Source organism: Hippichthys cyanospilos, chromosome 7 (genome assembly GCF_059441005.1).
Source record: "Hippichthys cyanospilos isolate Australia breed blue-spotted pipefish chromosome 7, RoL_Hcya_1.0, whole genome shotgun sequence".
Lineage (NCBI taxonomy): Eukaryota > Metazoa > Chordata > Actinopteri > Syngnathiformes > Syngnathidae > Hippichthys > Hippichthys cyanospilos.
This window is the reverse complement of record NC_142375.1, coordinates 947,501-963,443: the sequence shown is the minus strand read 5'-3', so window position 1 is coordinate 963,443 and position 15,943 is coordinate 947,501. Positions and strand designations below refer to the sequence as shown.

The 15,943-nt window shown below is 40.2% G+C and overlaps 1 protein-coding gene across 1 annotated transcript in view; it reads right to left on the bottom strand.

Annotated features, from left to right (window-relative positions):
* Positions 1-3,224: 3,224 nt before the first annotated feature.
* The window catches only part of spcs3 (signal peptidase complex subunit 3), a 55,073-nt gene continuing 42,354 nt past the window's right edge, over positions 3,225-15,943 (bottom strand). Inside the window, exons 4-5 of the mRNA XM_088419828.1 lie at positions 14,836-14,951; positions 3,225-3,499 (exon numbers count right to left, since the gene is read on the bottom strand). Coding sequence (XP_088275954.1) covers positions 3,367-3,499; positions 14,836-14,951 — 249 coding nt within the window. The 3' untranslated portion in view covers positions 3,225-3,366. The remainder of the gene's footprint in view (positions 3,500-14,835; positions 14,952-15,943) is intronic.

Genomic DNA, 15,943 nt, shown 5'->3' with positions numbered 1-15,943 from the left:
GTTTGTGTGAAATGTGCTTTTCAAGACTGACTGCAGTAAAAACTAAGGACTGAGATCTATGGAAGAAGAGCTTCGCAAGTGCGAGTGTCTGGTCAATTCCAGCCAATACACGCCCGGGTTTTATACTGAGTGAGTAGAAATAAGAAATAAATACTTCTTCCTTGGTATGATTTTATTCCTCTACAGATTGTTATAATATACTGTAACTTCATTCTTCAATGTAAAAAAAATGCTTACCTGTATATGAACAATATAACCCTTGCATTATTCATATAAGTGTTTTTTTCCCCACATTTTCAGCAGGTGATGTGCCGCATATTATTTTTCAATAAAGGAAGAGTGCCTTGGATCAAAAAAGGTTGAATAACAATGGGTTAAATAATAGTGGGTCCCTGTGTTACGAGATTAATCCGTTCCATGGTTGGTGTCGTAAGGCAAATTCACCCTATGACAGGCAATCCAAACCTGTTAAATAGCTAATGCCTAAACATCAAAATTGTACATATATCTTAAAAAGTGGTACCAAAGTAGTATAGTAAATGCTAAGTACAGTCAGCCCCCTGCTTACGAGCATCCTGATTTGCGAACATTCCGCCTTACGAGCGTGGATCAGGGAGAATTTTGTCCTCCGCTTACGAGCAAACCTCTCGTCTTGCGAGCATTCCGTCAAACCAGCCATTGAGTATGTAGAAATGTTCTCGCCTAACTGCGTCAATATATTCAGCAGTTGCGTCATCTACAATCATTAATAGATACTTATGGCGGTAACGTGAACGCTATTGGTCTTACAATCTCACACTGACTGTCTCACTCACGGTGTCTAAATATATTACCATTTAAGTGTAGTGTTTGTACAGCTAAAGGGAAAAACAGCTGACATGAAATTAAATGTGCCGATTGCAGGACAAAGAATTGTCATTGGTTTAAATGTGTGTGTTTTTTTTAATTAATTGTCAATACATTCCAACCGTTTAAAAAAAAGTGCGAATAATTATCAGTCAGTCAAGGAGACGCCAATATGCTATTGGTCGATTAAGGTCACCCGGTCTCACTCACGGAGATGCTATTGGCCGGCGTCACACGTCAATCACAGAAATGCCGATATGCTATTGGCCGAACGCCTTTATCTAGCTTGAAGGGACAGGATGGAAGGAAGTAGACAAAATGAGTGAAAAACGGAATGTTTTGAAGACTTTGCAAACTTTATCTGTTAGACATAGCTTCTAAAATTACTAGCAGCGGTAAAGGAAGAAATAAGAGGATGATGTTTTAGTATCTCCGTGATTTGCACCATGACTGAAAGAGTTACTGTAACACTGTAAGACTAATAGCCTATATGCGTTGCCTATTAACTCAAGAGGTTAATCTCTGCACCCTATTACGGGTGATCATACAGCGCCATATAATGGTTGCTAGACAAGATTGCATGTCAGGTTAGTCAGCGATCTCCCGATATGCATTGGGACAGCGTCATTGTTGCAATTTTGTGAGTTGTAACCAAAGGTGAACTGACGCTCGAACAAACCATAAGTGTGCTGCCTAGTAAATGCAACACACACAACCACCTCTCCGCTTCCACCGTGCTCAATTCACGTCGGGAAAAACAGTTGACATGAAATTAAGTGTGCCGATTGCAGGACAAAAAATCGTCACAGATTTAAATGTGTTTTAATCAATAAGATGTCAATACATTCCAACCGTTTAAAAAAAAAGTGCAAATAATTATCAGTCAGTCAAGGAGACGCCAATATGCTATTGGTCGATTAAGGTCACCCGGTCTCACTCACGGAGATGCTATTGGCCGGTGTCACACGTCAATCACAGAAGTGCCGATATGCTATTGGCCGAACGCCTTTATCTAGCTTGATGGCACAGCTGGTTGGGATGGAAGGAAGTAGAGAAAACCCTGACTGAAAAAGTTACTTTGACACTGTAAGACCAATAGCATAGCTGATTTACCGTATTGACTTAGAGCATTCATCTCTGCTCATCTCTGCTTATCTCAGCACAAGTCATTTATCCTTTGTATTTGTTATATAATGCAACTGTACAGTAGATTATGTCACTTAATATTAATTTATGTATACAGCGTGATGATTTTACCTAAGGCTTCTGCGCGCGTTGCACGCACTCACGAATTAACATGGGTTTGGATTGCCCGCTATACGAGCAATTCGAGCAATTCGAGATACGAGCGTAGCCGCTGAACGGATTAAGTTCGTAACCCGGGGGCCCACTGTATATATAATATACATGTATACAATCAGAAAACATAAATAAAAAATATATAAAGAATTTATTTACCTTTGAGTGCTGCTTGTTATGCCTATATTCCCTAATATGGGCTATCTCCAGTATTGTTTCCATATAAATCATCTTCTTCTCTCTTTAACATCACTACGAATCTTAGGACCCATGGCTAACCCTTTCAACTTTAAATTAAGCAGTAAAATGCACTATAAATACGGTTTTGTAACCACTCAGAATTGAACAAAGCTTTGCTGTTCCGCCATTTTGAAACAAGTGAGGCTGACTAATAGCAGACCACTATCTCCGTGAGGAGACGTCGACAAATAGCAGACCAGAATTGTAGTGACGCATTGCAGGGACGGCAACTGAAAATAAGTGTAATTACCCAAAAACGCCGACAGATGGAGACAAAACAACACAAATACAGCCAAGCCCCCAGGGTCATGACAGTTGTTTTGCGCGCAAAACTGGGAAAATACCATAAGGAGGGGATGAAAAAACTCAGTATTCCACGTCCAACATGAAAATAATGTAAGTCAGGGACGTTGTAACATGGGAGTTAACTGTAAATAGGATAAACACGGTTAAGACATACTTGAACAACCTTCACTCTGTCTATACAGTTGTTTAAATTCAACTGTTGTTTTCCTCTTTATCAGACAGTGATAAAACTTTAGCTCAGCATCAATGGTTGAAAAGGGAGCAGTAGGAACTAACTGAGACAGGATCATGGTCTCAAGCTAAGCGCTTGCTGATCTGTGATACAATATCACTGTCTGATAAGGACGAAAACAACAGTTGATGGTTAAGACACGTGTGATCAGTGTTGTATGAGCCAAAATTCAACTAAGAATCAATAGTATACCCTCTTGCCAATGGGATTAAGTAAAGTGAAATAGTCAAGGACTATTGTTTTTTTTTTTTTTGTCTAACAACAAAGTAATTGTGCCTGGCATGTAATAAAACAAAGAATCCAAAGTTTTGTAGTCTTTTATTTTATTTCCCACTGAAAGTTACATGAATTAATTAATAGTAACACATTATCAGATTGGCTGCAATGCTATTGTTCAAAGTCTATGAGAAGAGAATGTGAAGTAAATTACAATTTTTCTCTCTCTAATATGTCTTGGGTGTCTCATATTTATCAGGAAAGGGAAGACTGATGTATCCACTCCCAACTACAAGCGGCAGTATTCCAGCGTTGGGAACGACATTCCATGACAGCGTCAGAGTGATGTTCTTGTTGGCCCTGGATGACAGATAAAAGTCTTATCACGTAAATGACTGTGACAAAAAGCAAACAAGTCATGCTATCAATTGTCAAGAGTGTCCATGCACAAACACATTTAATTAACTTGAATGATTGTCTTTAATTTAAAAAAAAAAAAGTCAAACTAGAGCTGTGAAAAGCTAAGAAGGGTCCTCGCAGCCCAGGCAATTGGAGGACTTACTGAAACATTGGGATAACGGCATATTTTAATAGGATTGCTTAACTCTTAACTCTCTCAGTGACATTTAGGGTTAGGTGCCTCCATGTTTTCGTATATCTTGGAGATATGTACAACAGGGCTTGGCTCACTAGACTTCTTAGGAGGTGCAACAAAGACAACCATACAAAAGTAGTAACATGAAAGCTTTAACACTCTAGTGACTGCATCAGATATGAGGTAGATTTGGAAAAAACACATGGAGAAAAACAACAAAAAATGACTTTTTAAAGCTATATTGTGGAGAGATACACTGTGAAGGTTTCCAGCATGCCAGACAAATGAATGCAATAAATGCAATTGCCACAGGCACTCCTCTGACGTCCAACTACTGCACATATTTACTTCAATCTTAAATTATTAAACATGATGCAATAAGTGTGCTGTTATTCCTTCCCTTCCCATTCTTTTGGATGTTGTCTCACAGACAACCACGGTTATATTAGCAGCGCCCGAAGTATAATTAAAGTGAAGCCTGAAACCGAGCAAACATAACAATCAGAGCTGACACTTGAAATTCCAATTGGAATTGCATTGGAATAATTTATTGATCCTGTGAACAGCATTAATTTAAGTTTCTGTTGTTGTATGGTCACAGTTATTTGTTTGTTGGTTGTTTTCAATGCCCAATGGAAATTTATGTTACTGCCCCTTCAAGGGAAGGAAAGAGGTGCCTGACACGGGCCAGTGTCATGTTAAGAGTCATGGGGCTTGCATTACAGGTGGAAGTTGAGACTGATTACAGACCAGAACCACATGGTTTTTGAATGTATTTGTCTTCAGTAAAGTATTTTTGTTTGAAGGGATTAGGATCTAGTTTGATAATAAATTTATTGTTTTATTCACGCAAAGATAGGCATGTGGAATTTTGCTTATTTTTATTAGGGCCCGCTGCGAGGACCCTCTTGTTTTTCTCTGGATTATTAGGGCTCGAGCAGTATCCGCTGCGAGGACCCTCGTTTCTCTCCAGATTATTAGGGCCCGAACAGCGTCCACTGCAAGGACCTCTCTTTTTCCCCCAGATTCTTATTTACTCTTACAAAACATACCCATTTTTAGGGTCTAAACATGCACGAAAAGTCACCAAATTTTGCACAGTTGGCGAAAAAATTTTGTCTTGCAAAAAAAAGAAAAAAAAGGCTCTGTAGCGCCACCTAAGGTCAAAAAAGTGCAGCCAGTCCCGGCCCGTTTGCCCTAGAGCTACGAAAATTTTTAGGCATATGTAGGACTTTGAGACCTACAAACAAGTTATCATGAGCCATATGCTCAGATGTACAGAAAAAGAGTTATGAATTTTTGAATGTGATATTTTGGCCCATTTTTGGACGTTTGCAGGTCTCGAACTGCTCCTTCTTTCTCCTAAACGCTTGACCCGACTGACTTCAAATTTGCTGTGGTGCATAATCAGACTAAGGAGCACAACTGGGCAAAATTTGGTGAAGATCCGCTGATATATAGGATGGGGGCGGGCCTTCAAAATATATGTTCAATTTTTTCTTTGCCAAGTGACAAAAACCTTAACAGGCTTCAAAAAATCTAAAACTTCGCAGATACATTAAGACTTATGCCTTTATTACCTATAAACATTTTAATCGCTTACAGCGCCACCTAGTGGTTAATAAAAATGTCATATTTTACACTTTCATGTACTGTGAATATACTACCTGAAAATTAATCAGAATATCATTAAGACATGTAATATTTGGTTTCTCAAATTTGACGACTTTTGCATAAAGGGCGTAGCCTGCACACCACCTCAAAGTCAGATGTCTCGCCAAAATGAAATAAGTGGCTGTAATTGGACCCAAAATGGCCTTATGAGTGGAAAAAAGCCGCCTAGTCCCAGCCCGTTTGACCTAAAGCTACGAAAATGACCTCAAGCTCTACAAAAAAGTCAGCCTGAGCCATGTGCTCAGAAAAAGAGTTATGAAGTTTTGAATGTGCACTTTGGGCCCATTTTTGCTCATTTGCAGGTCCCGAACTGCTCCTTTATTCTCCTAAACGCTTGACCAAATCAACTTCAAATTTGCTGTTGTGTGTTATCTGTCTTGGAGGCACACTCCATTATCTATAGCCGCTTGTCTCCATAGGGGTCGCAGGCTTGCTGGCGCCTATCTCAGCGGGCTACCGGCAGTAGGCGGGGGACACCCTGAACTGGTTGCCAGCCAATCGCAGGACACACAGAGACGAACGACCAAACACGCGCCCAATCACACCCAAGGACAATTTAGTATGTCCAATTCACCTGCCATGCATGTTTTTGGGGAGTGGAGGAAGCCGGAGTGCCCGGAGAGAACCCACGCGAGCTCGGGGAGAACATGCAAACTCCACACAGGAAGGCCGGAGCCAGGTGGATTTGAACCAGAACCTCTGAACTGTGAGGCGGACATGCTATTCACAGCCGCCCTCTTGGAGGCACAATTGATCAAAATTTCGTGATGATCCGCCAAGAAATATGAAGTGGGCAGCGCTTCAAAATATGTGTTTGTTTACTTCTCCACACGTGACAAAAACCTTACTATGAAGACTTATGCCCTTAACACATCTGTTGAATACATTTTTGCATTACTTATAGGGCTACCTAGTGGCAAAAAAAAAAGTCATTCTCATGTCTCGCCAAAACAAACAATGTTGCTGTATTTGGACCCAGATGGTCTTATCTTTTCTAAACTTCATATATTTGATGGGTTTACAATGCGGAACACACCTATCAACATATTTTTATCGTACTACGAGTACCAACTAGTGGCAGCCAAAAACAGCATTTTTTAAACGTTTATATGTGTTTAGCTGAGCCCTTTAAAGTAATATCGCTGAAATTAAGTCTGACAAGCCTATAGACAGCCCTGCTGACCACCAAATTTTACGAAGTTTCAATAATGGGCGTGGCCTCTACGTCCATTTTCATTCCGAAGCTTTATCGGACCAGTAAAAGCTGCTGTAATTTGACCCAGATGACCTGATCTTCTCACAATTTCACACATTGGATGTAAATCTATACTTGAAGACATCGACAAACATGTATTAACGTTTAAAGCTAGTGTCACCTAGTGGCTGCAAAAAATGTAATTAGTCAAAAGATTACAGTCAATCCTGTTTGGTTTGACCTACAGCTATGAAACTTTTTAGGCAAATGAAGGACTGTAAGACCTACAAAAAAGTCAATGAGTTATGTGCTAGGATGTACAAAAAAAATTATGAATTTTTTTAATGTGCTATTTTGTCCCGTACTTAGACATTAGCTAGTCTTAAACTAGTGCCTTTTTCTCTTAAACGGTTCACCCCATTACCTTCAAGTTTGGAATGGATCACATTTAGCCTTAGGGACACACATAGTCCAAATATAGTGAAGATCTCATAAAATATAAGATGTGGGTGGAGCTTCAAATTATTTTTAATATTTCCCTCGCCAAGAGCGACAAAAACCTTAATAAGTCAGCTGTAACAGCTTCAAACCATCTGAAACTTTACAGGGACTTTAAAAGTCATGCACTAATAATAAACAGCTATATGATAAACTTCCAAATCATTTACAGCGCCACTTAGTGGCGGACAAAAATCTAATTTTTTACACTTTCATGTACTGTGCAATGACTGTTTGACTAAATGAACTCAAAAATGGTCAGAAAAGCTTTGAGACATTGGAACATGACGGTTCTTAACTTTTATGACTTTTCAATCGAAGGCTTGGCCTCTATGTCAACTCAGTCCGATGCCTCTCCAAAACGGTAAAAATTGCTGTAATTGGACCTAGACGATCTGATATTTTTAAAACTTCGTATATGGGATGGGAGTCCAATGTGAAACACACCTACAAGCCTATTTTCATCGTAGTGTGAGCGCCACCTAGTGGCAGCAAAATATATAGCAATTCCTTAACATTCTTATGTACTCTGCTGAACCCCTTGAAGTGATTTTTCTTAAATGTTGTCAGAAAAACCATTGGCCACACCTATTGCCCTCCAACATATAGTATGATGTTTGATGATGGCCGTGGCTAATTCAGCAGCGTAACGTCACACTACTGTAACAAATAAATTCTGCAGTAACTCAACCCACACTATCCCACCTTCTCTAAATTTTACATATTTGATAAGTCTTGCACTGAAGTCATCAACTAATTGTTCATCATTCATACTCCTACTTGTTCATACCCCGACCTGTTCATACCCCAACGTGCACAGGTCTGCGGGGGCCCTTTATAGCTGCTTGCAGCTCTAGTTATTATTATTATTTACTGTGCAGAACTATTCCTTTTTTTGAGGGCCTAAACATGCACGAAAAGTCAGCAAATTTTGCACAGTTGTCGAGCCTGGTGAAAAATTTGATATTTTAGTGTTTCCTAAAAGAATGCAAAAAAAATGGCTCTGCAGCGCCACCTAAGGTCAAAAAAGGACACCTGGTCCCGGCCCGTTTGAGCTACGAAAAATTTTAGGCATATGTAGGATCCTAGAGACCTAGAAAAAAGTCAGCGCGAGCCATGTGCTCAGATGTACAGAAAATGAGTTATGAATTTTTGAATGTGCATTTTTGACCCATTTTTGCATGTTTGCAGGTCCCAAGCTGCTCCTTGTTTCTCCTAAACACTTTACCCAATCACCTTGAAATTTGCTGTGGTGAAATATCAGACATAGGGGCATAATTGGGCAACTTTGGTGAAGATCCACTGACATATATGATAGGGGCGGGGCTTCAAATTATGTGTTCAATTTTTCCTTCGCCAAGAGTGACAAAAACCTTAACTCTGATGTACAAGCTTAAAAAAATCTAAAACTTCATAGACACATGGAAACTTATGGCTTTAACACCTTTGAAAAAAAAATTGAAACAGCTATTAGCGCCGCCTAGTGGTTGATAAAAATGTAAAAATGCCCTCGAGCCCTACGAAAAAGTCAGCACGAGCCATATGCTCAGATGTACAGAAAAAGAGTTATGAATTTTTGAATGTGCAATTTTGGCCCGTTTTTGCTCGTTTGCAGGTCCCGAACTGCTCCTTTTTTCTCCAAAACGCTTTAGTTAATCGACCTCAAATTTGCTGTGGTGTTTCATCAGACTAGGAGGCACAATTGTTTCAATTTTAAGATCCGCCATCAAATATGTTGGGGGCGGGGCTTCATATTAGGCCTTTGATGATTACTTTGCCAGATGTGACACAAACCTTTATAACTCAGCTTTACAAGCTTGGAAAAATCTGAAACTTCATAGACACATGAGCACTCAAGCCCTTAACACATGTGTTTAAAAAATCTTCAATTGCTAATAAGGCCACCTAGTGGCAAACAAAAATGTCAATCTGATGTCTCGCCAAACCGAACAAAGTTGCTGTATTTGGACCCAGATGGTCTTATCGTTTATAAACTTCATATATTTGATGGGTTTCCAATGCGGAATACACCTATCAACGTATTTTTTGTCATAGTACGAGTGCCACCTAGTGGCAGCCAAAAATATAGCATTTTTGAAACATTTTTGTGTGTTTAGCTGAGCCCTTTGAAGTAATATCGCTGAAATTAAGTCTGACAAGCCTCTAGACAGCCCTGCTGACCACCAAATTTTACGAAGTTTCAATAATGGGCGTGGCCTCTACGTCCATTTTCATTCCGAAGCTATATCGGACCAGTAAAAGCTGCTGTAATTTGACCCAGATGACCTGATCTTCTCACAATTTCACACATTGGATGTAAATCTATACTTGAAGACATCGACAAACATGTATTAACGTTTAAAGCTAGCGCCACCTAGTGGCTGCAAAAAATGTCATTAGTCAAAAGATTACAGTCAATCCTGTTTGGTTTGACCTACAGCTATGAAACTTTTTAGGCAAATGAAGGACTGTAAGACCTACAAAAAAGTCAATAAGAGTTATGTGCTAGGATGTACAGAAAAAATGCTATGAATTTTTTTTAATGTGCTGTTTTGCCCAGTAGTTAGACATTAGCTGGTCTCAAACTAGTGCCATTTTCTCTTAAACGGTTCAAAATGCATATGTAGGACCTCAAGACCTAGAAAAATTGTATAGATCAACTTTACATTTGGCATACCACATTGTCTGACATTTCGTGAAGATCGGCTAACATATATGATGGGGGCGGGGCTTCCAATTACATGTTTCAAAGTCACATTTCCCTCACCATGAACAATAAAAACCCTAATAACGCCAATGTGCAAGCTTAAAAAAAATCTGACACTTTACAGAAAATTTACTTGTCATAGCTTTGAAATATCTGCATGGTTATTTTTCAAATTAACTGTAGCACCACCTAGTTACAGAAAACAATTTCACTTTTTAAATGTTCATGTATAGTGCTAAGCCCGTAAGAGGAAATGAACTGAACATTTGTCCGAACAGCATCGAGACTTGGAGGAAAAGGGTTTCCAAATTTTACTAATTTGTGAAGGGGGTGGTCTGTATGCCACCTCAAATTCTGAGTTTTTCCAAATCGGCAAAAGTTGCTGTAATTGAACCCAGATGATCCTAAAACTAGCAGCCTGTTCGGACCCGTTTGACCTAGAACTATGAATTTTTTTATGCATATGTAATACTTCAAAACCAATAAAAACATGATGGAGCGCCATGTGTTAGAATGTACAGAACCAGAGTTATCAACTGAGGAATGTGCCATTTGGCCTGTTTTTGTACATTTTTCAGTAACAAAACCCTTGACCCGATCAACCACATTGGGCATGGTCCAACATCTGACATAGTGGCACAACTGTGCAAAATTTCATCAAACTCGGCTAACATATATGATGAGGGCGGAGCTTCTAAATATTTGTTTCAAATGTCCTTTGCCACCAGTGACAAAATCCTTAATATTTCAATTTTTGCACTGTGCTAATCCTGTTTGAGCAATTTAAATGAATATTGGCCAGAATAGCGTTGAGGCATGGAACATGAAGGTTCTCCAATTTTACAACTTTTCGCCTATGGGCAAAGCCAGAACGGACTCTCAAATTCGGATGTCTCGCCAATCTGAAAAAGTTTCTGTAGTTGGACCCAGATGGTATTATCTTTTCTAAATTTGATATAGTGGATTGGAGTCCAATGTAAAACACATCTACTAACCAGTTTTTTTGTCGTAACGGGGGCGCCACCGAGTGGGAGGAAAAAATGTCATTATAGTTGAAGGATTGCATCCAACCCAGTTGGTTCGGTATACAGCTACCAAAATTTGAATGCATATGCAGGACCCTAAGACCTAAAAACCAATCGAATACAGCCATACGCTTGGATGTACAGAAAAAGTTACAGATTTTTGAATTTGCAATTTTTATGGCCTTTTGTAAGTCTTCCACTGCTGCCGCCTTCTCTCATGCTGTTGACCCATGCTGAGGAAAAGGGTTTCCAAATTTTACTACTTTGTGAAGAAGGGGGTGGTCCTGTACGCCATCTCAAATTCAGAGTTTTCCCAAATCAGCGAAAGTTGCTGTAATTGAACCCAGATGATCGTAAACTAGCAGCCCGTTCCGACCCGTTTGACCTAGAGGTACGAAATTTTTTATGCATATTGAAGGAAATTCATATGTTTCAAATTCAATATATCAATAAAATAGTGTGTACATGGAACTGTGTTATTCTAACAAAGATTGAGACAACTTAATGTCAGTATAAAGCAGATATAGTCTTGGCCCAGGAGAAATAAAGACAAGTCAGTCAAGGAACAGATGACATCCCCCGACCAACATTCCACCATGGGCAAAAGGCTAGGTGTGGCCTTCAAGAAAAGATATCAGTCAGGGTTTATGGTGCTCGGACTTCCTCCCGCTTCAAAGAATGGTCGGCAGAACAAAGACTTTTGAAGACACCATCCCCACGCAAACAGACCCCCCACGCACGCACACACGCACACACACACATGCATGTGCATGCACACACACACACCTGCATTCCGGCTTCTGCGACTTCAATTAGCACAAGCGCGGAAAAAAGCAAAGGACACAAAGTCCAAAAAGGGCGTGGCAGATCAACGGATGTGGATGGTTGAGGGCGAGAGGCAGAGGGGCGTGTCGTGGAAGGGGGAACACCAACGGAGGTCAAGGCGGCTCTCGCCAAGCTCCAAATCAAGGCTGCTTCAGGTGTGACGGTATGGACCATTGGTGAAGACAGTGCACGTTTCCTTGGCCAGAACAAAGCCAACACCAGGGCCTTCATCCCCAGAGGAAAGACAGAGGAAGACAACCTCCACAAGGCAAGGACTTGGGCAGCGTGGCCCTGCACCCTGGCAACAGCAACAACTGAGCAAGCCACACCAGCAGGCGGTCATCAGCCACCTCTATGCAGATGACGTTGATGTTTGTTGATATTCCCACAACTCTTCATGTCTCCACACCACAAAAGTACTTCAATTGCTGGACAAACTCTCACCTACCGCTTGGTGTTGACTGAAAATCAAACACCTATCATCGCATGTGGCAAGGCCTATGAACAAAGACACAAGCAGCCATCTACCGCAGCTCAGAAGGACTGACGGATCACGTCCAGAGAAGCATGTTCTTCACTTGTCACCCCAGCCCACAGATGGCCAGGACCATGACATGAACTAAAGAAGGGAGGGAGTGTCTACTTGACTTTCCTGCGGTGGAAACCCTGAATCGACTTGTTCTCCTCCTGCCTCAGCCAAACCTCTCTATCTCATACTGTTGTATGCCTGCAACAATGATTTAATTATTAGGAAGCATTTCAAACAATCAAAGGTGATGAGTGAAACTTGACTAGTCACCAAATTTTTGTGGGGAGACAAGGCATTGCGACATACACATCACTGACAGACAAGCAATCTCAATGGTTCATGAGAGTCAAGCCCACATCACACATAACACTTGCTGTAGGAGCAGGCTGGGAAGCACGTGAACTGGGACCCATGGTGTGGTAATGCCAATTGGCCAGAGATTGGACACATGGTGAAATTTCCTTGGTAATGTATTCCCAGAGCACTGAATGTTTTTGTATTCAGGTTGGCGCGGTGGATCCCGGGTTGCTGGAGCATGTCACACGCTCTCGATTTCACGGCAGGGAGCTCGCGGACCACGAGGACGCCGCTCCGCTTTTAGACAAGTTGCTGGACTCGTTGTGGTCCGGGGGCCCCGCTGACATAAGTTTTTGCCACCCCGTTCTTCCGGTACCATTCAAAGTGACACATCATAATTTTGGCGCGCTCCAATACACATGCAAACCTAAGTCGGCAGGTCGCATTACTAACACTCTTTAGGGACTGTGGGAGGTCGGAGTCTTTGAGTTATCGGATGACTCCTTCAACAGTCCCATTCTCCCAGTTTTTAAAGTGGATTGTGTAAATTACCATATGGCATATGACCTTCGGAAAATTAACAAAATTACTGAAAACCCCTTGCATTCTTGTGCCGCTATCAAACATCGCTGTTTGAGCGGGTTGAACCCGACAATGCAATGGTTCACTGTGATTGATTTTGCTAATGCATTTTTCTGCCTGCTACTGGCAGCATGCTGTTTACCCCATGAACATTCTCATTTTGGCCTAGATCATTATCAGACTTAGAGGCACAACTGGTCCACAAATAGTCACGATCCCATGAAATATATGGAGGTGTGCTTTCAAAACATGAAGTCAATGTTTTCTTTGCTCACAGTGATAAAAACCTTTCTAACTCAGCTGAACAAGCTTTGAAATATTTAAAAATTGAAAGTATCATTTAGACTCATGGTCTAAATCTTCTACATGACACATTTCCAAATTACCAATAGCGACACCTGGTGGCAGACAAAAAAGTTAATTTTTACACTTTCATGTTCTGTGCTGTGCCGGTTTCAGTAAATTCACTGAAAATTAGTCAGGAGAATGTTGAGATAGGTAACATGAAGTATCTCAAGTTTTATGACTTTTCAAATTTTGGTGTGGACATTACTCCACCTCAAAATCCTATGTCTGGCCAGACCGGTAAAACTTAATGTACTTGGACCAAGATGATCTTCTTTAAATTTCATTTCATGGGAGTACAATGCTAAACCACTTTTTTCCATTGTTGTGCAGGCGCCACCTGGTGGCAGCAAAAAAAAAACAAAAAACAATTACATATTATTTTATATGTACTTTGTCGAGCCTGGCGAAGTAATACCACAGATTTTTTTTTTTCTGACAGGCCTTCAGACACGCCTAATTTCCTCCACCAAATAATACAATGTTTTGATCATGGCCGTGGCCTATACAGCAGTGCTCATTACGATAATTTATCGTAACAGTAAATGCTGATGTAGTTTGACCCAGATGATTTCATCTTGTCATGACTTCACATGTTGAATGAAAGTCATTTCCTACAGACATCAACAAACATATATTCCATCACAGTGCGAGAATCACCTTGTGGCAGAAAATAATATATTACCGATTTTGTGATTCCAATTACTTAGTTGAGCCCGTTGAACAAATGCTAAGGAAATTTTTACCTTTTCTAAAACATTCAAATGGGTCTGTTTTGAGTTATTCGGCTATAAGTTGAACCTCCGAAAATGCGGGTTGAAAATAAGAGGGAAAAAAAAAACTCGACTTATACTCTGAGAAATACGGTACTCCTCATTTGATTTTGACTTATGGACATAACATCAGAACATGTGACCTCTGGAGGGGCATGTCCCTTGACCTTCACAGAAGGCATGACGCCTAGTATCATGATCCTCTACAGTCAGGTTCATCCATCAATCATTTTTGTCTGTTTTCATGTCTGATTTAACACGTTTACATTGACCAACAAGGCAAAGAAAAGCAGAGGGAGGAAAAATACTTTTTCCAAGACAACTCAAAATCATTTGAATACTTTTCTCATATCCAAGGTGATTCCCATGAATATAAAACTGGTCGATCATTTTCCAGGTGTTCTTGGATGAGGAAAACCTTAATTTCATTAAAAGAAATGTTCCCACGATTTTGTCCGTTTGTATAGATACAAACTGTACATAGGTAGGCACGCATACAAATAGCGTACAATTGCATATAAATGCAATACATACAGTGCATGTTAAATTTAATCATAGTAATTTTTGCAAGACTAGTCATTATATATTGTAGGTTCCATCAAAAATTTCAAGATCAGCCTTTTTCAATCACCAGTCACATATATGCCTTACCTGAGACCATTTCCATCATCAAAGAATAAGTATTTGGATTTTGTCTCTCTGAGGTTCAGTTTGTTGTTTTCGCCTCGGAGGACAATCTTATCCCAGAGCACCACCTGGTTCAAAGACTGACAAACGCACACACAAACACCCAATACACACAAATATTTTATATTACAGATACAACATGTGGCAAAATGTTCACAGACACAAATGTGCCAACAACAAACTGTGCTTTCCATCGATACCATACAATGTGGATAGTTTGGCGGTGTATCATTGTTTTATTTGCTGGGTCTTTGGAGTGTAAGGGGTGTTTTCAATGTAAATAATATCTTGGTGTTTTACAGCATTGAAGTGTTTTTTTTTTCTTCCCCTCTGTGATTTTACCATATTTTTGCTGCGTTTTTTGAGTAATTGCGATATTGTTCATCTTTTTCTCCCATCATTCTTTTTTAACCATCATTTTAATATATAGATATTTCGTTTTATTTTTCTGGTAATACTGGAAAAGAGAATTCTGAAAAGATCCACTGGGAAGAGGAAACTCCTGAGGACATTTGTACAGGATTCTCCAGGGAATTGACTGGAGATGAGTTGAAAGCATTATAGAAGCCAGCTCCAACAGCATTTTAATTCAGGTTAAAGGTTAAGGTTAACAAAGGTTAATTCAGCTGCAAATGGAATGAATAATCTTCTTGGATAATTATAGTCATAATGCAACGACTGGTGGAACGACACTGACGAAAGGAGGGTAGGACACTTTGACTTTTGCCGTCAGACAAGCAAAAATATTTAAGATGCCCACCTTTGGTATATACCGTATTTTTTGGAATATAAACCACGACCCCTCGACTGTGATTGTTGATGCTAGTTCGGACAATCAGGTTCAAGAAAGTCTGGTTACCCTGTCCCAGTTTGATTTAGTATCCCTGGAGTGTCTTACACACCTGGTTAAAGCAGCAAAGCCGACGTCCTGCATGCTCGACCCGCTTCCAGGCAAACTCGTTAAAGATTTATTCCCGGTCTTAGGGTCATCTGTCCTGAATATTATCAACCTGTCACTCTTCTCTGGCATTGTACCTGAAGCTTTTAAGACGGCCGTCATTCAACCATTACT